General features: G+C 40.8%; 2 protein-coding genes across 2 annotated transcripts; both read right to left on the minus strand.

The window, feature by feature from the left end:
- Nucleotides 1-10,290: 10,290 nt before the first annotated feature.
- Nucleotides 10,291-11,517, minus strand: LOC125194870. The gene has a single exon (XM_048093084.1). The coding sequence runs from the start codon at nucleotides 11,515-11,517 to the stop codon at nucleotides 10,291-10,293; it is 1,227 nt and encodes a 408-aa protein (XP_047949041.1).
- A 9,724-nt stretch (nucleotides 11,518-21,241) lies between these two features.
- Nucleotides 21,242-21,922, minus strand: LOC125192014. Its single transcript, XM_048089465.1, has 2 exons — nucleotides 21,535-21,922; nucleotides 21,242-21,334 (listed from the first exon to the last, which is right to left on the minus strand). Exons 1-2 carry the CDS (start codon nucleotides 21,773-21,775, stop codon nucleotides 21,267-21,269), a joined length of 309 nt encoding a protein of 102 aa, XP_047945422.1. The 5' UTR covers nucleotides 21,776-21,922; the 3' UTR covers nucleotides 21,242-21,266.
- Nucleotides 21,923-24,617: the final 2,695 nt, after the last annotated feature.

Raw genomic sequence — 24,617 nt, forward strand, 5'->3', positions numbered from 1 at the left:
CTATGTAATTTTGGCCCTCGAGTTTGTTTTCTTTGAGAATGGCAGAAAGATGATTAAAAGACATCTTGACGGATTTTATTGCACTGCAAACAGAAGATTTTACTATTTGTCATAAACTTATGTAAGGAAATTGAGTAGATTAACCATAAAACTTTTCAAAAACTTACAACAACCAAATTAATAAATTGTATCCTCCTCTGGAGGTTAATACGCATTAAAATTTTGACAATTTACTGGTCACAACACCGACGCATCAATAGCTTCCTCCTCTGGAGGTCGACACGCCTAATGCTGCCTAAGCACGACCAACATCTTTAACATTACAGAATTTTATTTCTACAACACACTCCCATAACAATGTTCATGTGTTGATAACAAAACCAAACTATCTCATAAATTCTGATTGAACCCTGAAACTCGTAGTTCCTTGGGATTATTGTCCCTACTCTGTAGGTGGCGATAATATTAGGAACCACTTTCTAGTTCATTCTATTTATTATTTGAGAAGTCCGCCCTTATGAACTTACTGTTTTCGTAGGATTATTGTCCCTACTCTGTAGGTGGCGATAATATTAGAAAATCAGCTTCACAAAATTTGGCACTCCAACCAATGGAGACCATATATAAACTTTTAGTTCATAATTATCGCTTAGATATTTGAGTTATGGTTTATTTAATTATCCTTTAGCCTTAAGGCAGATTAAGACTAATTAAATTCTGTTGGTATTTAATTGACTGGATAATTAAATCTTTTATTATCTTTAATATCTTAGTTTAGGAATAATTAATCTAGAATTTAATTCTTATTCATGTCATACTATAAGATATATCTAAAATAAAATACATTATTTATAATCTTAATTAGACATGAAATATTAAACTCATATAATTTCCATGTTCAAGATTAGGAAGAATATTAATTATATTATTTAATGTAATCTTATATATATCTATCTTATTATAGATTCTAGATATATATTATATTTAGGAAACTATTAAATTATTCTTATCTATATCATCTAGGATATAAAATATTCATAGATATAGAAAATAATCTAAATATTCCTAAAATCTAGGGAAATCTTCCCAAAATATTTTATTTCATTAAATAATATTATTTTTAATTATATCTATTAATTTATCAATTAAATAATCATTAAAATAATCTTTCGTCTCTATCTTGTGATTCGAGGTTTGCACGAATCTACACGACGAAGATTTGAAGACTCCTCCCGGAGACGCTCGCCGGGGCGGCGAATTCGCTGCCCGACCGCCGCCGGCAGGCCGCGCCCGAAGGCGCGCCGCTTCCTCCTCCCTTCCTCCCGACGGAAAAACCACCGAGACTCCCTTCCCCCGCCGTCGCCTGCCAGCCATGCTTCGAACGCCGCACAGCTCCGGCGATATCCCTTCGCTCTGGTGGTCTCGCGTCAACCAGCAGCTGCCGGGATCGGCTTGGCTGCTCTTGGCTGCGCACCAATAGGGCTAGGGTTTCGGCAGGTTAGGTATTATGGTTAGGGTTTGCGATTTCCGGTGGCTTCGCCACCAATTCGCATCGTCGGCGGTCTAGCGCCGGAGCATCAGAGGTAGACTCCATAATGTCGGCGGCATGGACGAGCTCCTCTGCTCGCGTTCACGTCGCCGCACGTCCGTCCTCATGCTCCCACTTTCCGTCGCAATCGTCGAATGCAATTGGGTCCGCCTAGGGCTTGTCGGGTTTGCCCGATGGCGCGCGCGAGCCCTTGCTCGCCGGCACGTCGCCCCATCTCCGACGACCCTTGGCTCCCACTCACTCGACAACCCTACTCCGATCGCACGTAGTGTGATTCGTCACGGCGCAAGCGCCGACGAATCGCACATCTCGTTCGTTCGAATAATTCAAGTTCTATGATTCGAATGTTCTTGGGTTCATCATGCAAAAACATAAATAACAAAAACACAAGAACATGTTTCGTAATCAAATAAGACATGCATACATGAATTTCGTGAAATTTAAATCCAAATAATCAGAGCCAAAGACTGGCTCTGATACCAATTGAAGGAACTGGCAGCGGAAGCGCTCACATAAATACATTACATAATAATCAGATCTATTTAGCAGATTATTTAGACAAAACCTATTCGCGTAATTATCACTTGTATCATGCTCATAACTTGAATTAATCATGCTTTAAGAATAATGAAACCTAAAACACGCTTTTCTACGGAGCAGAAAAATACCTAATTAATTCTCCAAAGAATTGAAGATGGCTAGCTTCTTCTCCACGTGATGCTTTGAGTACTAGACCACAAATATTCTCTCTGGTTCCCGAACTGTATCCCAATATCAGTGTGGGCTGATCTTACTAGAATACTAGGACTTAAATAAAGAAGACAGAAGAAATCCTTTTGGGAATAGGAGAGCAATTCGAAAATTCCTACAGCTAATGGAGCTGATATTTTTGAAAATTTCAGTAATGAAAATTGTGTTATTTCTGTCTCCTTTATTCTCCTATTTATATTAAGTTCCTTTTGGGCCCAGACAGGGATCTATGGTAGGTTTTGGATATAGGCTCATCCAATTTACTTTTTACTAATTAAATTGAACCCACAATTTAATATAAGTTATAATTGGAATATTACGAGCAGCCACTACAGAAGTAATATTGAACTCTCCCCATCCAAATCCGAAATTACAAGTAATCCGGGTTTCCGTTTAACTTTCATTTCCCGTGCTTAAGATTAAAATGTCCATTAATTAATTAATGTCTGCTATTGACGTAATTAATTAACTTCTTATTAATTCCAAGAGTGGACTTAGCATGAAACACTTATTTATTATTCATAGTGTAATCAAACTCCAACTAGCTAGGTTCCAAATAATAAAACCTTGTTTCGCGCTCCTCTTGAGGACATTATCAAACGAGACTCTCCTCGTGCACGATTCAATATAATAACAATCCTAGCACCGCTAGATATTGATCACCACTACCCAATATATATCAGGATAATTGGGTTACGAAAAACCCGCACCATTTGATAAGTCAAAGTAGTGCATAATCAATACCGTATGCTCAATGCTAACCTACATTGATTAAGAAACAAATATTATCAAGACCTCGCCTTTCAGTAGATAGCCCAAGGACAAGTCTTGCTATTAGATCCGTTCAGTGCTATACCACACCAATGTCATCTTATTTTAGTAAGGCTTAGAAATATGTGGACTGACATTGCAACCTTTCTCGATGGATAGTCAAATTCCATCTAGGTTGTGAAATTCACCTTTTTCTTTGTTTAGAATTGACCGTGTTACCTTAAAGTGGACGACGCCCACAACCGGTCTACTAAAACAAAGACTTAGACTTTGTTAAATTAATCAGACACCAAAGCATGCTATATAAAAACAAACTTCTCACACTTAGACCGAGCATCGGGCTAAGTGGGAGAAGATAGCTAACACATATATACATAAAGATAACACAAATATTCACAGACACATAAAAACGGGCATGCTTTGTAAAAAGAACTAAAACATAAAAAGACATATATAAAAAAAACTGAAATTTAAAATTACTTGGTTATGGGGGGGTCAATTCTGGCTCTGGTCCCCCGTGGGACCAGACTTCTTGGGCACCGTCTTTGCTTTCTTCTGGCTGGGCTTTGGTTCATCATCCTTCTTGGCCTTCTGTTCCCCTGGCCTGAGGGTATCCTTTTTCACTGGTACGCTGGTGGTGGTCTCGCTGTCCTTCCTCTTCTTTTCTGGTACACTGGTGGTGGTCTCACTGTCCTACCTCTTCTTCTCTTGTGGCATTCCCTAGGCGCCGGAGGCTGGCTTCTCTGGGGTGACTCTTGGGGTCAGCTGCCTAGATTCTATGGGCAACTTCGGAGGCATGCGCTGCTGCTGGGCCCGGAGGATCTTCTGGTCAACCACGGTGACCATTTTCATCATTGTCTCCACGGCCTGGGCCATCTTGTCAGCTTGCGCGGCCATCATCTCCCTCTGAGTTACCGCCTCCTGGTGCAGCTTCAGCAAGATCTCCTGTTGCTGCACCGTATTTGCTCCCAGCTTCAACATTGTTTCTTCCATCCTTGTCTGCCACCTTTCACTTGCCACTTTCTCATCACCTTCTTCATCCGCCATCTCTGTTCTTTATCTTCACTCCGTCAGCTTTCCCTACTTCGTAAAATCTCAGCACTCCATCCTTCATTATCGTCAATCCCTTGTTGAAGAAGAACAGGAGATCGAAGTATCCTGGGTCGCTACACATTGGTAGGTTGGTGACTGAGTTGGTTATCTTCATTGACACATTTCTCTGGAGGTATGCTCCCAGCAAGTTTCACGTGTAGAGATGGTGGTCGGAGTGAGTCCTGACTCTCTGGCATGCATAGGCAGTCCAGTACCCGAGGTGGACTTTCACGTTGTTCAGCATGCACCACATGAAATACAGCTTTGGAGTAGTGAGGGTTGCACCCACTTGACCCAAGAGATTGTACCCGATATATACTTGTGCCAATCGGAGTACAGGGTCAGTGATGTGTATCCCCTTCGATGAGCTTGTCTTGAACCTGGCCACCTTTTTGTGGGCAACCATCCTCCATGCCTCTTCAGCATCGAAGCCTGCTGTATACTTGGGTGCGCCGATCTCTCTCTCATTCCACGCTCCTTCTTCCTCCTCCTCGGGCGTCAGTAGTCCCAGTCTCAACGACCACTCCCTTATACTCATCTCCATCTCCTCGTTGAACATCCTGAAAGAGATTGTGTCTGCATCGAGATCTGTAGATTGTTTGAACTTGAAGGACGTGAAGAACTCCTTCGCCAGAGCCACCGACACCTCCGCATTGTTGTGGTTGAGAAGCCACTCAAACCCGATGCTTTTGAAGTAGGAGATGAACTTCTTCTCCACTCCCATTTCCTCCAGGTCCGAGAGGCACAGCTTCTTTCCGGATTTTGCCGACTTCCCATTCGTGGCTCGGCCATCGCATGCCTTCTGCAGCTTTGGGTCCTCAAACTGGACCATGGATTCCAACAATCTCTTGGTCACAAGGACCTCCATTGTTTCGAAAGGGCTCTCCTCCACGGCTGGTATCTCAGCCTCCTCTTCTTCAGTTGGATGGGCAAACGGCACACGGATCGCCTCCGGCTCGCTAATCACTACAGTGGTGTTTGCGGGGCGAGTTTTCTTTTGTTGGGGCTTAGCAGTATGCTTCCCCTTCCTTTTCCTTTCTGCCTCGTATCTCGTCTCCATAGCCTCCGGAGAGATTTCCTTCTCGGCTGCCACAGTCTCCTGGACCAGGGAGATATCATCCCCTGCCTCCTCTGTGTCCTTCAGCCTTAGGTGCTCGGGCCTGTCTGCCTCTGCCTCATCCACTTGCTTCCTATTACGACGAGAGTGCCTCCTCGTCAGCTTCTCATCAGTTGGGGTCCCTTGGTCATCAGTAGTTATATCGTCTATCACGACGATGTCTGTCTCTATCTGTTCACACACTTTCTCGGCATCTTGTTCATCGCCGTCTCTTTCTTCCTTCTTCTCAACATCCTCCTCTTTAGCATTTTCTTCCTCCTCTATCTCCTTCTCAGCCTCCTTGTCATCAATTGCTTCACCTTCTTCACCTACGCTGCCCTCACTACCCTTCCCATCATCCACAGTCTCCTCTACACCTTGTTCCTCCGTCTCTTCCACATCCCCTGTTTCTTCTTGCTCCACCTCCTCTATTTTATCACCATCTTCACCCTCTCCCTTGTATTCCTCATCCCCTGACCCAATGGCCTCTACGTCCAGTGTTTCTTCTTGCTCAACTAGACTACCCCCTCCCTCCTCTCTTTCTGCTTCCTCAGTATCCATCATATCACCCTCCTCCTCTCCAGTTTCTTCTTCATTTACAGAGGGTTCGACATGGGGTTCGGTTTCTGTTTGAGGAATAGTGTGTGGGGGGTTCGTCTCTTGGGTTAGGGTTTCGGGTAAAATTTGGGGGTTTTCTGAGTGTGTGGGTAAGGCTTGTGCAGTGGGTGTTTCGATTAACGTTTTGGGCCTTGGTGGAATTGTAAGTGGGGTTAGGGCAGGGATTACCTCTTCTTGTTTCCGGCATGCCTCCGACATCTTGGCGAAGAACTTGCTCGCCTTTGGCTTCTTCCCATATTTCTTCATGAATTCTTGTATGACCTCTTCGTCTAGTTCTTCGTCGTCGGACTCTGCTCCGGCGGGAATGATTTCGGCGGCAGGGCTATCTCGGCTGATGTCCTATTGTGGTTGATCCTCGGTCGGCATGGGCGGTGACGGAACTTCAGGTGATGTGGGTGTTGGATCTTTCTCTGGTGGCGGTGATGGTGGTTTCTCGGCCGCGGGAGTCGAACTCGCCGCCTTTGTTGCTTTCTTTTTGGGTTTTTCCTTCGGCGGGTTCTTCCCACGAGTTGTGCGTGAAGCCGGATTTTTCTGCATCTTCGTCTACGGCGGTGTTTTATGGCGGTGATTAATGGCGGTGGGTTTGATGGTTCTCGGATCTGCAGAGAGAAAGGAAAGTTTGGGAATGGTGAGTTATGAGAAAATAATTTTAGGTGAGGGAATTTAATTAGTTTTTAGGGAAGTTATTTTAGGAAAAAGAAAATAAAAGGAAAATAAAAGAAATAAAAGGAAAAGAAAATAAAATAAAATAAAAATAAGAAAAGGAATATCATGATTGGCTGCAGGCGAACGGTCGCGTCTCTGACGCAAGCAACCGTACGCCTCGCCAGCTTTTTGAATTTCAAAATTCAAACTTCCCCCTGATTTTTCTCACTTCCCTCTGACCGGGTACTCCGAAACACTTAATAAAAACAACGAAATTTGCTGAACGCCTGGGTCAAAGAGATGAGCCTTTTATACTTGTGCATTTCCACAGACGATCAAAATTTTCAAAAATCTTTTTGGGTTTTAGAAGTATATATATTTTTTGAATTTCATAAAAAAAAAAAACTTATTCATGTTATTTACATCTAAATGTTTAAATATTCTTGGGAATTAACTGGTCCAGTCAGCTGATCGAAAATTTTACCCTATCTACCTGACCCAGTAATTCCCGAAGAATATTTAAACATGGCTTACTAGGCAATAGTGGAAGGTGTGTGGAGTGGAATTTCTTCCACTTCACACAACTCCGAGCTATCCCTAAACACTTTCACTCTATGACCATTAACAAGGAAAGGAACAGAGTTAGCATTGACTCCCTGAATTTCCACTGCTCCATGCGCTCGAATGCCAACAATTATGTAAGGCCCTATCCACTTGGACTTCAGCTTCCCAGGCATGAGCTTGAGCTTTGACTGAAAAAGGAGTACTTTCTGCCCGACCTGCAGCTCCTTGACCCGAAGGTTTTTGTCGTGCCAGAGTTTGGCCCTCTCCTTATACCACATGGCCGAATCATATGACTTCAGCCTTAATTCCTCTAGCTCCTGCAGTTGCATCTTCCTCTCCTCCTCACAGGCATGAGCCTTCATATTCATTTCCTTGACTGCCCAATACGCTTTGTGCTCTATCTCCACGGGCAGGTGGCATATTTTTCCAAATACCAATCTATAGGGTGACATTCATATTGGTGTCTTGTAAGCGGTTCTATAGGCCCAGAGGGCATCACCCAGACGCTTGCTCCAGTCCTTCCTTGATGTATTCACCGTCTTCTCCAGGATGCCCTTGATCTCTCGATTCGAGATTTCAGCCTGCCCATTTGACTGGGGATGATATGGAGTAGATAACCGATGGTGGACTCCATATTTTCTCATCAGTGCTTCAATCGTCCTATTGCAGAAGTGAGTCCCTTGGTCTGAGATGATCGCTCGGGGCACGCCATATCAGTTGAAAATATTGGTCTTTAGAAACTTCGAAACTTCCTTCGCGTCACTTGAACTTGTAGCCTTGGCCTCTATCCATTTGGACACGTAATCCACAGCAACCAATATATACGTATTTTCATACGAGGAGGGAAATGGGCCCATGAAGTCCATGCCCCAAACATCAAAGATCTCGCAGACTATTATAGGAGTCTGTGGCATCTCATCTCTCATAGAAATCCCTCCGGTCAGTTGGCACCTGTTACAATTCTGGCAGAACTCATAAGCATCCCTATTCAACGAAGGCCAGTAGAAACCGCTATCCAGAACCTTTCTTGCCGTTTTCCTTGGGCCGAAATGGCCACCACACGCTAGTGCATGGCAATGGTTTAGCACGTCTCTTTGCTCCCACTCTGGAATACACCTTCTTATTACTTGATCTGGACCCATCTTCCAGAGGTATGGGTCATCCCAAAAGTAGTACTTGGAATCACTTTTAATCTTCATCCTCTGGGCCCTAGTGATTTCTTGCGCGGTAGGTAATTCTCCAGTAACTAAATAATTCGCCAGGTCCGCGAACCAAGGCTCGTCATTCGGCTTGCCTTTCCGTTTCTCTGACTCCTCGGGCCCAGTTAATGCTAACACTGCTACCCATCTGATTGGTCTAGTGGATTCCCCTAAGTAATACAAGTGCTCCTCTGGAAAAGCATCAGGGACGGCTTCCTCATCTTCTCCCTGGGTAATCCTGCTTAAATGGTCAGCCACTCTATTCTCGGTCCCTCTCTTATCTCTGACTTCCCAGTCGAACTCTTGCAATAGCAGCACCCATCGGATTAGCCTTGGCTTAGATTCCTTCTTGGCTAGGAGATATTTAATGGCTGCATGGTCAGTGAACACTATTGCCCTCGACCCCAGTAGATATGGTCGGAATTTTTCAAATGAGTACACCACAACCAGCATCTCCTTCTCGGTGGTGTCATAGTTCTTCTGGGCCTGGTTGAGAGTCTTTGAGGCATAAAATATGACATAACTTTTTCCTTCGATCCTCTGGCCCAACACTGCTCCTACTGCAAAGTCACTCGCATCGCACATTACCTCGAAGGGATAATCCCAGTTGGGCGAGCGGATTATCGGAGCTGTGACCAGACGATCCTTGAGTAGCTGTGACACTTATCATCAAACTCAAATTCCACCTCATTCTGGAGTAGTCTTGTCAGGGGTTGGGCGATTTTTGCGAAGTCCTTAATGAACCTTCGGTAGAACCCTGCATGCCCCAAGAATCCTCGAATCTCCTTCTGATTCGTTGGGTGTGGAAGCTTAGAGATCACCTCCACTTTTGCTTGATCTACCTCGATGCCCCTCTCAGATACAATATGTCCCAGTACTATCCCTTCCTTGACCATAAAGTGGCATTTCTCATAGTTCAGCACCAGGTTCTTCTTCCTGCATCTCTCCAAAACAACATCTAGGTGCCCCAGGCAAGTCTCGAAAGAATCTCCATATACGGTGAAATCATCCATAAATATTTCGATGCAGTCCTCCAGTAGATCCGAGAAAATGCTCATCATGCATCGCTGAAATGTCCCAGGTGCGTTGCACAGACCAAAAGGCATTCTCCGGTAGGCGTATGTTCCAAAGGGGCAGGTAAATGTGGTCTTCTCCTGATCCTCCGGATTGACATATATTTGGAAGTATCCACTGTAGCCATCTAGAAAGCAGAAGTATTGATTTCCCGCCAACCTTTCCAGCATTTGGTCGATGAAGGGTAGCGGGAAATGATCCTTTCGTGTGGCCGCATTGAGTTTCCTGTAGTCTATGCACATTCTCCACCCCGTGACTAGCCTTGTGGGCACAAGCTCGTTGCGGTCATTCTTGACTACTTGTATTCCTGATTTCTTCGGCACCATGTGGACAGGACTCACCCACTCACTATCGGGAATGGAGTATATGATTCCCAGGGCCAGCAGCTTCAATACTTCCTTTAAGACTTCCTCTCTCATGTTGGGGTTGAGTTTCCTCTGGAGATCCCGGTGTGCCTTGGCTCCTTCTTCCAAACGGATGTGGTGCATACATAGATCGGGGCTGATCCCCACTAGGTCAGATAGAGTCCACCCTATTGCTTTCTGGTTCCTCCCCAGCACTTCCAATAGCTTGACTTCCTGCTCCTGGGTCAGAAGGTTGTTGATTATGACAGGCAGAGATTCGCCTTCGCCTAAGTAGGCATACTTCAGACCCGGAGGAAGGTTCTTCAACTCTTTCTTTGGAGGGGGTACTTCAGGTGGCAACAGATTCTTCTCCATACCTTTCTTGACCAGCTCGTCCAACTCTGGCAACTTTTCCACACTGGCCAGTTGGACTGATCCCTTGGACCCAGGGGATCCTGCCTCGCCACAGAAATCCATTATTGCCTTTGTGATTTCTTCATCAGATAGCCCTTGTTTAATAACTGCCTCACACCATCCTGCAACTTCTTTCCTCATGGATTCAGTCATCTCCGAGGTATCAGCCTGTTCCTACAATAGTTCGGTCTCAAGAAACTCCTGGACCAGGGGGTTAATCACATCAACAAAATGGAGGTTTTCCACGTCAAGTGGTTTCCTCATAGCTTCATCAATACTAAAAGTGAATTTCTCCCCATTATAATCTAAACAGATGGTGCCATCAAAAACGTCAATTATAGTCTTAGTGGTCCTCAAAAATGGTCTTCCTAAAAGTACGCCACTAGACTCAGCAGTTTCGTTGTCACTCATTTTAATCACATGGAAATCGGCAGGGTATAGAAAATCATGAGCTTTAACTATCGCATTTTCTGACACTCCTTCAGGGCTAATGCATGATCTATTAGCTAACTGGATCACCACTTTCGTATCAGTCATTCTTGCTCCTACCAGTTTTTTATATATGGAAAACGGTAACACATTAATAGATGCACCTAGATCACACATAGCATGCTCGACTCTGACACCTCCTATAGTGATAGGTAAGGTAAACATACCTAGGTCAGTTTGCTTCGACGGCATTATCCTCTTTTGAATTACTGCAGATACATTCTCCCCGATCACGATCTTTCCATCGGATTTTGCCTTGCCCACAATGAACTCCTTAATGAATTTGCTGAACAGGGGCAGCTTCATAGCCTCCAGGAACGGGAGATTGATCTCCAACTTTCCAAAGATCTCCATGAAATCCACGGGGTTGTCCTTTTTCTTCTTGGCATCCCCTCGGTAGGGGAAAGGTTTAATCCTCTTTGCTACGTTGGTCGGATCTTCCTTAGAGGGCTTTTTCGCCTCTCCTTTCTCTTTTTCAGTTTCTACCTCAGGCTCCGGGTCTAAGAAAAATGGGTCAGCCATCCGAGGTAACGATCCTCCCAAGTCACCGGCTTGGATATCATCCTCTGCTCTAACTTCTTCTTTTTGCTGGACCGGGTGGATAACATCTTCGCTCATCGGCACTGGCATTTCATCATTTACCTTCAGCTTGGGTCCTTCATATGCTTTCCCGGATCTCAGGGTAACTTGGCTGATATTTTCCCTTTCTGGTGGCTTTACTGAGGCTGGAATCCTCCCTTCATTTCCTCGCATGTCGCTCAGGGACGTTGTGATCTGAGATAATTGCTTTGACATCAGATCCATCGCGGCCTTGTGTTCCTGCTGAGCATCCTGGAGCTTGTGGACCACGTCATTGTTTGCCAGCAAGTTGTTTTGCATGTGCTGTTGAGAACTCACTAGGTCATGGACCATATCGTCCAGATTTCTCTGGGTTCGGGAGTTCGGCTGACTGCCACTTGGCCCTTGACTATGATTTGGTCCAACCCCTTGAGGCGGGCGAAAGTTTCCTTGACCTCCTTGGTTATTGTAGTACTGATTCCCTGGTCCCTGATAGTTGTTGTTCCTCTGGTGTGGGGGTACATATGAGCTTCCCTGGTTATTTTGATTCCTATTGTTCCAGCTGGGTTGATTTTCTTGACCTCCCTGACTCCAATTACCTTGTGCTCCTTGATTCTAGTTGCCATGTCCCTCTTGATTCCTTCCGGGCTAGTTGGATTGGTTCCCTTGGTTTCCTTCTGAGTTAGTAATCTGGAGTTGAGGATTTTGATTCCCATCGGACAACCTGAAGCATGATTGTCCCTCCATGGAGCGTCTTTGATTCTCCACTGGTTCCAATTGCTGCCTTGATTATTTTGGTTCTAATTTCCTACAGCATTTATATGGGCTGGACAATCCATCCCTCCTTGAGATCCGCAATAATTGTAACCATCCTCTGGACCCAGTGCTTGTTTTTCTTTTTCTGTTGGACCCGGTGAATCGTTCTTCCCTAGGGCAGTTAGAATAGTCTTCTCCAGCTGCTCCATTCTAACGTCCATCCTTGCATCCACTCGGGCATCCATCCTTTTTTCATTTTGCACTGTGACTGCATCCGCACTTCCCCTCCTTAGGATGGTATGAGGTGAATCGTATGCCTTTTTTGCATCAATTAATCTTCCCATTATCTCTCGGGCCTCGCTCACCTTCCTCTTGGTGAAATTTCCTCCGCTAGCGGTATTCATCAGATCTTTGGACTCAGGTTTTGCCCCTTCATAGAATAGATAGTAAGTTTCGGCTTCCATCATCCGGTGGTTTGGGCAAGCATCGAGCAGCCCCTTAAATCTTGACCAGTATTGGCTCAACGATTCATCATACTCCTGCTTGCATTCCTGGATCTCCTTCTTAAGAGCATTTGTTTTGTTAGAAGGGAAAAAGTAATCCAGAAATTCCAACTTGAAGTCTTTCCACGTATGGATCGAGTCGGGAGGCAACCTTAATAACCACGTGTTAGCCTCTCCCTTCAGCGCAAACGGGATCGCGCGTAGTCGGTAATCCTCCTTTGTTGCATCGTTGTGCCTCTTCTGAATACTGCAAAGCTTACTGAACTCATTGAGGAATTCATATGGACACTCATTCCTCCGACCCGAGAAATTGGGTAGAATATCCAGCACATTAGTTTTGATGTCAATCGCCCTCTGGCGCTGGGTAGAGACGATAGCCTGGGCTGGCTCGCCATCCAAATGGGCAGTGAGCCAGCCGATCTCCGGATCGTCGTCGCCTACGTTGGCCATACCTTCAACACTTTCCTCCTCTGTTTCTGAGGTTGACTTTGGTTCCTTCTTAACTGACGAAGTTGACTCCTCGTCGCTCTCCGAACTCAGGTGAACTGGATCCCCTGTTGTAAGCCCCAATCTGGTGGTAACTGGGAATATCGCTTCCTTGACCCGCCAACTAGTCTGGGCGCTCCTCCAACCAGGTGAGTTGTTCCAGTGTCCGAACCGGTAGCTCCTGTTCATAAACTGAAAAAAAGAAAACAAAAGAAAACATAGTAAATAAACTATTTACACCAAAACATTCTCAAACACACAAATAACACCATGCTATCCCCGGCAACAGCGCCATTTTGACAGGCTCTAGAAGTGCAGTGCAGGTTTGTGCTGTGTGATATGTGTCACTCGATCTAACAGGTCCAGAGGATTCGACTAGACTTCAGAGGCTAGAAGATCATGAAACTATCAGAAAGGGGTCGTTGGATGCACTCTATTCCTTCAAAAACCTCAACCCACTATACTACAACTTAGCACAGGGAAGTAAAGGATCGATCCCACGAGGAAGAATGTGTTACGAAACTGCATTTGATGATGTTTTGGGAAAAGGGGTTTGGCTGCTGCCACGCAATTTTTGTGGGTCGAGAACTTAAAACTACTTGGTCTAAGAGATGATAAAAATTTTACATCTACCTACTGGGTCTAAGAACTGAGAGCGTACGGAACATACATGACTTAGAGAAACTGAGATATTTTAAAGTTCTAAGACAACTGGAGTAAACTTAACTAGACAGACTTTCCTAATTTGGACAGACAAGCATAAAGCGAAAAGCAAGACAAGTTTTCTTAAATTACCAGGGTCTGGCAAAGCATGCAGAAAAGTAAAAAGACAAGCAGATCGTACTGACAGGGTCTAGGGGACATGCAGAAAAAGCAAAGTACATGCTGAAAAGTACTGACATAAAGCAGATCTGGTTCTAACTACCAACAACTTCATCTTCTTCGGGAATCAAACGAGAATAGCAGGTAAAACAGAGTTTTAAACACCATGAAAACAGAGCAAACTTCAGATCTAGACTTAAAACGAGAAATTAAAGCCTCAACTACCAGATCTACGCTACTGGACCTAAAGGATGCAGAAACAGAAAGTAAATAGCCATAATCATGCACAACGTAAACATCAAGCACCAAATATGTGAAACTTCAACTCTAAAACACCAAGATTCAACAAATCCAAACATCTGCATATGCAAATCCCCAGCGTCTATCAACAAACCAACGTATTTCAGCTCCAAACATTCAATAACAAACAAGAACAAAAGCTAAAAACAAGAGATAAACATAAACTCAGAGACATCCAACCAAAAGCAAACATAAACTTCCATAATAACTAGAAATAAGTCTGAATCTAGCGGATCGAAGTCGGAAACTAGAGTTGCAAACTTAAAAACCACAAAGTACTAAACGAAAGCAAGTAAAATTGTTTCTTCGCCTTCACAAGGCGGTGTTACACAGCACAATAACGATGACGATGAGAACCACGGTGGCCAGAATCCTCCATGTCCAAGTGCGCAGCAACAAGAAATGAAAATTTGAAGTATGGAACTAGAACTAGAGCTAGGAAAGCGTAGAAGTGGTTGTTCACGGTCTGTCCTGTTCTTCAAGGTTGAGCTCCTTATATATGTGAGGCTCTGATCCCTAGGGTATCCCTCTGGTGATTTGACGCTCTTGCCCTTGAGTAAGACTCTTTAAAATAATCTGCTCTCGCTCCATTCTGCTCCTATCGCCAACTTTTGATTCTCCCAGGTCCGAACGATGACTTCTGATTTTTACTTCAATTTCATCTCTTTGCATCTGCCAGGTCAGGTAACAGCAACTTACGGGTCCGGCAGATTTACTACGCACCTGAACTCAATAACGCACATTAGCGCCCCAAATGCACAGAATTTTAACCTTAAACCGATGCATGAAACGAGCCTTATCAGTACCTGTAGGGAATGGAGTCCTCTTTGCCTTTCCAAGAACACAGTGCTCACATGGACCAAGAGTTAAGGAGGTATTTCCTGGGAGAATGCCAGATTTTATCAGTTCTTTCAAGCTCCCTTCTGCTAGATGTCCCAATCTCTCATGCCATAACCTCAAATCATCAATTGACACTGAGTTTGAGTCACCACTTACTGCCTCAGCTAGCATATAATATAGGATGTTTCTTCGTTCTGCCTCCATCACTGTCTGTTGTCCCTTCTTGACTTTCATTTTGCCACCAGATGAAGTGAAGGTGTACCCCTTTAGTTCCAAGGCTCCCAGAGACACTAGATTCCTTTTAACTTCTGGAATATACCTGACTTCACTCAACATCTTTATTGATCCATCATGCATTTTGAGTTTCACCATTCCAATACCTTTCACATTGCATACATGATTGTTTCCCAACAGCACATAACCAATAGCATCTCTCATATCATAGAACCAAGATTTATTGAGGCACATATGAAAACTACAACCAGAATCCATAATCCACACACCATTCAAACCACTCTCCATAATACTCAAGATTTTTGGAGTAGTACACTCTTCAATACAATCAGAGCTAGGATAAGGATTACCTTCAACTTGTTTCCTCTTCCATGCATAGCAATCCTTCTTGATATGGCCAGGTTTTTTGCACTAGTGGCACGACCTAGACTCCTTATGATCTGAGGCAGTAGCTCCTTCGCACGTAGAGCCGACTGAACCTCAGTGAGGGTGATTGTCTTCTCCCTCCCATACACCATGACATCTCTGAGGTGGTCATAATTCTTTGACAGAGCATTCAGCAACATAATCGCCTTATCTTCATCGTTGATTTGCACATCAATGTTTTCAACATCAACTACAGCCTTGTTGAACTCCTCTAGATGCTCACTGATTCCTCGATCTTCCAAGAAACGGTAGGAATACAGCCTCTGCTTCATGCACAAGCTATTAGCCAGAGACTTTGTCATGTACAAGCTCTCCAATTTGGTCAAGATCCCAGCAGCCGTTGTTTCTTTCGAAACTTCCCTTAATACCTTATCACCAAGGCATAAGATGACCACGCTATGTGCCTTAGCGTGGATTTCAGCGAGCTTGAGTTTCGCCTTCTCGTCCAGCTCCTCTCCGGCCTTCGGATCTGTTTGCATCTCTTCTAGAGCTGCAGATAATCCTTGCTGGATCAACATGGCTTTCATCTTCATACGCCATAGACCAAAATCATTCTTGCCGGTAAACTTCTCCGCTTCCAATCGAGCAGCACTTCAATCGATTCCTTCTTCAGCCGTTCCCACAGACGGCGCCAAATTGTTATGATTTGGGCAAGATCTTGGTTGATGAAGAATAAGGATTGAAGCTAAGAATTTGAGATGAGAAAATTGGGGAAAACCAAGAGAGAATTTTATTCAACAATGTGTAAAATCTTGTGTATTACACTCTTCTCATTACTCTATATACTTTCCAGCTACTAACTGCCGAAAATAAGAAAAGGAAAAGAAGCAAAATAGAATTTGCAACAACTATTCTAACGGCTAGTTCATGAGTTTGAACTAACTTCTCATTTCTTCACTTAATTGCTTGCTTAATGGGCTGGACTCCTTTTGCACACCATTCTTCGCATTTTATTATATATAAATGTGAATCTGTTCATTTTAGAAATCTTAACTTTGTCATTGCTTGAAACATCAATAAATTTTACGTAAGAAAATCAATAATTTTCTTAAATACACTGATAAATAAACTGTGTCTAAAATATTTTTACATTGGTTTATGTACTCATTAATCTGAAAGGCTTTTATTTCTTTATGTTTGAGACAAGTTATTCTGGACAACTTAAATAAATTGTTTGTCGATTTGGACCGAAGGCAATTAAAGTAAATATAAAGCCCGTCATCAATGACCAATGTGACCCAACTCTGTAAGCCCAAGAAAAAATTGTTTAGACCCATTCCATTTTCGGAGATGCTATTGGCAACATAGATCCATAAAATTTGTAAGCGCAACATAAGCTTGTCAACTTGTACTACTAATAATAATAAATAAATAAAATAATAATAATAATAATAATTATTATTATTATTATTATTATTATTATTATTATTATAAATAATTGTGTTATAAATTTATATGTGGTAACCAACATATCTTTTGGATAGGTGGTATATGCTTTTGGCAACAAAAAAACGGATTGCTATAAGAAATGTTCTCTTTTCATTTAAATGGTTTATCATTTTATGATAGCTCAAATTAAAATCAAATCTTCTCTTTATCATTTTATTTATTGAAATCAAATGTAGTGCCAACTAAGACGCGATTTAAAATTTACTTAATTCTTTGAATGTTCCTCGCCAATAATCCAAGGGTTGTTGGAAGAGAAAATACTAAATTTCTAACAATATAAAATATGGTCAATTTTCACAACCACCTCAATTAACTCGATGGAGGTACGTCGATGTCTTGGGTGAAATGATAATTAGTAATCATAGTCATCTTATATAGTGGAATACAGCCCCACATTTTACAGCCACAAATATCAAATAATGGCCAATTTGCAGTTCATTTCTTCCACTAACCACATATATAGTCGAAATGCTATGTGAGATGGCCATCTATAGACACTACTTACATATTCCCTCGTTATGCGATAATTTGTCATCATTTAATTTGATATGAATTTTAAGAAATATAATAAAAATTGAATTGAAAAGATTAATAGCATGGAAGTTCTATTTTTATATATTATTAATTTTATGATAAAATATGAATGAATATAAATAAGTGGAATATAAGATCCACTACAAAAATGATATAAAAATGAAAGGTAATAAATATTTAAGGACATACAAAAATAGAAATAAATGATAAATTTTCTAGAACAGAGTATAAAGTTATTGCTAACGTATCATTCATTCTCCTATTATGACTATAACATCTCCTTTTATTGTATGAAAAATGAATTTTGCATATATAAGGACCTATCTTCAAATGTGTTTCGACCAAAGTAAAGTCTCACAACGAAGACTTGATCTCTCTACGCACGCAAATTTTTATTTGAGGCCATGGATCATTTTTTTTAATTTTATTTGGTGGCTATTGAAGTCTTCTTTTCACAAGCAAAGCAAAATTTTGGATGGTTGGAAAGAAATTGGAAGAAGCATAGAACTCGTGACAAAATTAAACCAAAGTAGGGAATCAAAATTAAATGAAAGTAATAATGGACATTGGAAAGCATTATTGATTACGACCAATATCCCAAATATATTCACAACTCACAATCATTACTTCGTCAAACCCATTACAATAGTATTATCTCCACTACGCACAAGACTAAAAATCTTCTTAGTTTCCAAACACCCAGTCAACTATTTATTTTCTCGATTTACAATTGATTTAAAATTAGGAGCGCTCGTAAATTTTTGTTTCGCCAACAGAAGTTAAATTATTATAGAATACAGAGAGTTGCTAATACATCGTATTACATAAAATTTTCTTCCTACAAATAAAATTTGATATAGAACGGAAAGAGCTATAAATACGTCGTGTTACACAAAATTTTCCTTCTACAAGTAAGAGGAGAAAATACATCGTGTTACACAAAATTTTCTTCCACAAATAAAAGGAGAAAATTATAATCAAACAATATTACCGCTGAATTACACTGTAATTTAACCAATCAATGAACATGGTAACCAAAATTTTCATTCTTCAACTCATACATTTCTCTACCACATCATCATTTCCTCAATTTTTTCATCACAACTTCTATAATCTCATACCTCCCCCCTCCCCCTTTTTCTTCTTTTTTAAACATCATCCATTTTATAAATTTATAATAAAACTAAAATAATAATGTTACGCCATTAAAAATCAAATAATAAAAAATTCCTAATAATAAAAAAAATTAAAATTGTAAAATTAAAACCCTCCTCTATCCACCAAAAGTATTAGAGGAAAATATATAAAGTGGTTATAGTATGAGAGAAAGAGAGAAAAAAGTGGGTAAAGTATGAAAGAGAATGATAAAAAGTGAGTAATAAATTGGGAACAATTTTCCATATTTAACATGTGACTAATTTTGATGTACGAACGAAAATGGAAAGATGAGACAAATTTTTATGGACAAAGGAAATAATTAAAAATATTAAATTACTTCTTCTTGAAATTATCCTAGCATTGAACTACCACCTCTTCATGCATCTCCCGAACATTATCGGGCATAGATGTCATATCTTGGGCGAGCATCAAGCACAACTCCTTGAAGTAGAGAGTTCGTTCGAGGTCTCCATAGCACAAATGTCATGATCTGGAGAATCATCGGGTGGGAGATTAGTGCTCAGATCTTTCACCTAATCGCCATAGATCCCATGGGACGACTTGGAGTGTTGAGGGATGAGGTGAAGTGGAGATTTTCCTCGGTCGGGATATTCAGATCGATGCACTCACCTCCCTCGCTCATAGATTATTGACATGTGTTTAGTATTTTGATTATCTTCGTTGTGCCACTTGAAGCTTCTGTACCCCCCGAAAAATTTAGGATTGTTCTCGAGAAGGGCTCAAATCTCCTAAAACTCGAAGATCCTCTCCTCCTCTTCGAAGAAAAGCTTCTTCAGTTTTTGGAGAATGTCGGCAAAACTGTAGCAATTAGGACCCATCTTCTAGGTGTTGGCCATATATGAGCCTAATGAATTTGTTTACGTCCTTCCGCACATAGGCCCAATGCTTCAGTGGCATATTGTAATCATTTTCAGATGCTCTAGTTCGCTTGATCTCATTGTACTTTATGGAAACCTTGTTTCAAAACATCTTTAATTGTTGCTGAAGATCGGATTTTTTGATATGTCAATGAAAATGTGCGTCAAGGCCTTTGTATCCTCCAGGCAATATTAGGCAGCCATCCCTTGCCCTTGCCCTACCATGCACCTTCATTATAGTCGTCGATGGTGTGGTGTGGCCTCTACAACGGACACTGCTCATCGTCCCCAACCCATACCCACACTCAGTGCAATTCCCTCCCCTGGAACTAAAATGATCCTCGTTCTTGATTTGATATTTGACAATGTATCATCTTGAAACGCGGTAGAAGTCTTGATAAAGGGTGGATGAATGACGCCACAAACAAGATGGAGGAACTATCAGATAAGTGGATGAAGATTGACGCCAGAAATGAGTGTGAAAGTTTGTTTGATAAGTCGGATAAAAGCCTAAACAAATTGAAAATTCAAGAGAGAACTCAAGATAGATCAAACTTATAATATTATTATTCTTCAAGTGTGTTTTTTCATCCAACAATGATGCCTTTATATAATTAATAAAATCTTAAAACATAAGAAACATAATTAATAATATTATTCTTCAAGTGTGTTTTTTCATCCAAATGATCGCCACTGTTGCCATAAGTGCAATCCTCCTGCGCATTTGATGACACTCCTAATCGTCGTTGATCTCCTCGCAATGCCAAACTAAAGCATGATCTTCTTCCAAACTGCCCAAGTCTTCGAGCATTTGAAAAAAAGATGATCCACTGATTCCTCCTCCTGGTGGCAAATCTGAAAAGTGGCATCCAAATTCTCCAAAAAGTGGAGGTAATCCCATGTGGAAAGGCATCCTCGAAGTGCGAGCCAAGTAATGAACAAGTACTTAGGAGGGAAAAAGTCCTTCAAAACATACTTAGCCTAGAAACATCTCTCACCTCTTGGCCTAAACCAGTCATAAGCCTCATGAACCCCTTTTCCCGCAAACCATGTGCTCCAGAGGGCTGTGATCTCGTCTCTAGTGCACTTGTCCAATATCTCATCCCGGATGGATAAGAGCTTCTTTATGAACATGGAGTCCCTCTTCTTGTGTGTCGTCCACTCCCAGATCGTTCCGTTCCTAAAATATTCTGCATGAATCCAACGAATCCAGAGAGAGTCTTTCTTCAAGTGAATGTTCCAAAGGATCTTGGCATGAAGCGTCGAGTTCCAAGCCTTGAGGTTTCTGATTCCCAAACCTCCTTCCTTATTCGGCTTGCAAACATCATCTGATTCCGAAACCTCCTTCCTTCTTCGGCTTGCAAACATCATCCCACGCAACTTTACCGTACTTCTTTCCCCAAAGGAAAGTACGGGCAATCCCAGTGAGCTTCTCGATGACTGTTAGGTATCAGAAACGCTTGAAGCTAGTAAGCTTCCACGCCCTGCAAGACAAATGTAATCAGTTCCAAACGCCCAGCAAAAGAAAGAGTCTTACTTGGTCATTTTTTTTATTTTGTCCGTTGGCTTGTCGAATAATTGGCCATAGTCTGAGTAAGCAAGTCTCTTCGATGCAAGCGGAATGCCCATATACTTGATTGGGAGATTGCCTTTTGGGAAGCCAAACACTTGCACCAAAGTCTTCTTGGGTACTTTCATAGTGCCTGCAATAAACATGTTAGACTTGTCCTGGTTGATCCCAAACCCTGAGCACGCCGAAAACTCTTCCATGGTGTCTGCCAGAATCTGCATAGAAATCAAGTCTCCCTTACTGAACAATAGAAGGTCATCTGCAAAAGCAAGGTGAGTAATGCCCACATGCTCACACTTACTATGGAACCGAAAGTCCCTAGAAGTGCGAACAAGGAGCAAACGAGACAGATATTCCATACAGAAAATGAACAAAGAAGGAGACATGGGGTCTCCCTGCCTAAGACCCCTTTTACCTCTGAAGTAGCCATGGTGGCTACCATTCACCGTGATCGTGTATGAAGGTGATGTGACGCACTCCATGATCAAGTGGATAAAGGAAGGGTGGATGTTGAGACCTGAGAGCACATCCCTCAAGACACTCCAGTCAACTGTGTCATAAGATTTCTGGAGGTCAATCTTGACAGTGCACCTTGGTGATCCTCTCTTGATTGTGTAACCTCTCATGATCTCCTCAACAAAGTAGATATTGTCCATGATACTCCTCCCCGAGATGAAAGCCAACTGAGCTGGTAATAATCTTGGGAAGGAGCAGCTCGAGCCGCTTCGAGATGATCTTCGTGATCACTTTGTAGACCACGTTGCAGTAGGCAATCGGTCTGAAGTCACTGACCCTTGGGTTCGTGGTTGTCTTCAGGATGAGAGAAATGGTTGTTGTGTTGAGGCTTTTAAGGAGCCTTCTTATAGTAAAAAAACTCCTTAACCGCCCTTACCAAATCTTCCCCAATGAACTCCCAGTGACTTATCAATACTGATGTGTACCCATCCGGACCCGGTGACTTATCAATACTGATGTGTGCCCAATTTCTTGGCTCCATCTCATATGAGCGGTTCAACATGCAATTCATTGAGTCTTGAATTGTTGATCCGTGTGCTACATCAGGAACCCAACCTGGTGTGCCTTGCACTGCACCCGAACTCGTGACTCCATCTCCTCCACCATGTCACCGATATTCTTATTAGATTTAAGGGTAATTAATTTTAAGTCAAAATAATTGCATACAATTAGGGCATATGATTGTGTTTAGCATTAATCTCATACTTTTAAGTAAATAGTAAAAGAAATAGTATTAGAATTGATTGTTCAATAATTATGATATATATCTCTCTAACTATTTATTATACTACTTACTATTTTTTAGGATATTTATGTTTTTTATAACAAATATTAATAGTTCTATCCAACTCGACATGCGCATTCAATATTTTCCAATGCTTTCACAAAACTATAATTATTCCAACAGCACTAAAAGAAATCATGACACGCCAAGATTCAAATTATTGCAAGTCAAGTCAAATGATACTGCTAAAAAATGTTTTGTTATTTTACTTGAACGAATAATTAGAAGCAATAAGTTTTGGTTTGGAGAATATTAGGTCTACTCGTGACTTTATCAACTAACAATCTTTTGACTAATCACTTGACACGTTATTTCATCAATATTAGGTTTACATCATTGCTAAATGCACATTTCTATCTAAAAGTATATTGTCATAGTTGCACGAACTTTGTTTTAAATTAATTCTTACATGAAAGAAAAGAGGAAATTACAAATAAACTCCTATCTCTAAAAGTATATTGTCATAGTTGCACAAACTTTGTTTTAAAGGCTCGAACTCTGCATCTCATATATTAATGTCTAAGCTATTTGACGCTAGGACAAAGGCTCTAGACACTTTGTTTTATACTTTTAAATTGGACTGAATTGCGTTTTTGATACTTAAATTTTGGATTAGTATCAAATGCGGTACTGAGACTAAATATTAGGAGTATCAAATCTTCAAAGATTTTGATTTAATACCGTTGAAGAGACTAAAATGCCCCTCAAGTGTTGTAAGGTATTTTGAAAAAAAAAATCTAAAAAAGTGCAAAAAATTTCTCCAGCAATATTAAATCAACGTCTATGAACGTGCAGTGATATTTTTATAATTTGAGTGTCGCGTTTGATATTACTCCACAGTTTAGGTATAAAAAATCTTGTGCAGTGACTAAATAGGAAATAATAGAAAGTGATGATGTTACAACAATATTTATTTAAATATATAGCATTAGAAAATAAAAAATAAATTATACACTAATTGAAAATTGAATCCTATAATAGTTAAAGGGGGAAATATTTTTTCTTTAAAATTAAAAAAAAATACTAGTACAGGATTCTTTTTAGAAAGTACAAACAGAGGGGAAGAAAAGTAAAAAGAGAAAAAGCATAAGCATTAAGCAATGACTGTAAAAACTTTAATTTTGCTTTATCTTTGAGTGGTCTCCACTTTATATTTTTTGCACATTAAGCACCGTGTAGTTGCAGGCGACGTGCTATCCACCGCCATAATTACCATTCACTCATTATTTTCTATAATTTGGACTTCAAATCCAATAATATATGATCTTATCCTTATACGATTATTTTATTCAAAACATTATTCATTAGTTTATTTTGTTTTTTAAAATGCTCTGAAATGATGGAGGATAATAGAATCATATGGTGTGTCTTGTGTGAGGCATCCGACAACGTTTATAAAATTTAAATGATATTTGTTCATGTCCCACAATTGGCAAATCACGTAGTAGTAGTATATTTTTTACAAGATTGCAAAATTAAAACGAATAGTCAATACTTTATTCCACTGTTCTCTAGGATAATCCAATATTAGCGACTTAGCGTGCACCTATTAGTCTATAATCCGAATAAAACAAACGTAATACATCAAATTCATTTTAAGAAATAGGAGTCCACGCTGGTACTCCCTCCGTCTATTATTGAAAGTCTTATTTGAGCTTGACACAAAATATAAAAATCATAAAAGAAAATGAGAGAAAAAGGATAATAAAATATGGGACCCAATTTGATATATACGCCCTCATTTCAATTAAATTGAGTCAAAAAATTTTGGATATGGAAATTGTGTTGAAAAGTAAGAGAGATGAATAAAGTAGAAAAGATAAAGAAAAAGTAAAGTATATGATGGAATAAAGTAAGTGTGATTAAATGTTTTGATTTTTGTAAAAAATAAAGTGACTCAACTTAGTTGGAATATCCCAAAAAGAAAAACTATGACTCAATTTAGTTGGGATGAAAGAGAATATTAATTTTATAATAAAATATGAGTGGAATGAATAAGTGAAATGTAGGATCTATCATTCATTTATATTTATAGTAAAGTGAATCGAAATTTTTAATAAATAATGCACTAAAATGGTAAATTGAGACTCTAATGCCAAATTGAGGAAATATTCTTTTGTTTGTAGTGATATAAATTTTTGAAATATTAATAAAATAATAAATATTAATAGTGCAAACTAGACCCACCTCGTAATAGA

Source organism: Salvia hispanica, chromosome 6, assembly GCF_023119035.1.
Source record: "Salvia hispanica cultivar TCC Black 2014 chromosome 6, UniMelb_Shisp_WGS_1.0, whole genome shotgun sequence".
Classification (NCBI taxonomy): Eukaryota; Viridiplantae; Streptophyta; class Magnoliopsida; order Lamiales; family Lamiaceae; genus Salvia; species Salvia hispanica.

Coding starts and splice junctions, on each gene's coding strand:
- LOC125192014 (XM_048089465.1), bottom strand. CDS start 21,775: ATGGACAATATCTACTTTGTTGAGGAGATCATGAGAGGTTACACAATC. Junction 21,335..21,534: donor CCACCATGGCTACTTCAGAG/GTAAAAGGGGTC, acceptor ATTTCTATGCAG/ATTCTGGCAGACACCATGGA.
- LOC125194870 (XM_048093084.1), bottom strand. CDS start 11,517: ATGGTCCATGACCTAGTGAGTTCTCAACAGCACATGCAAAACAACTTG.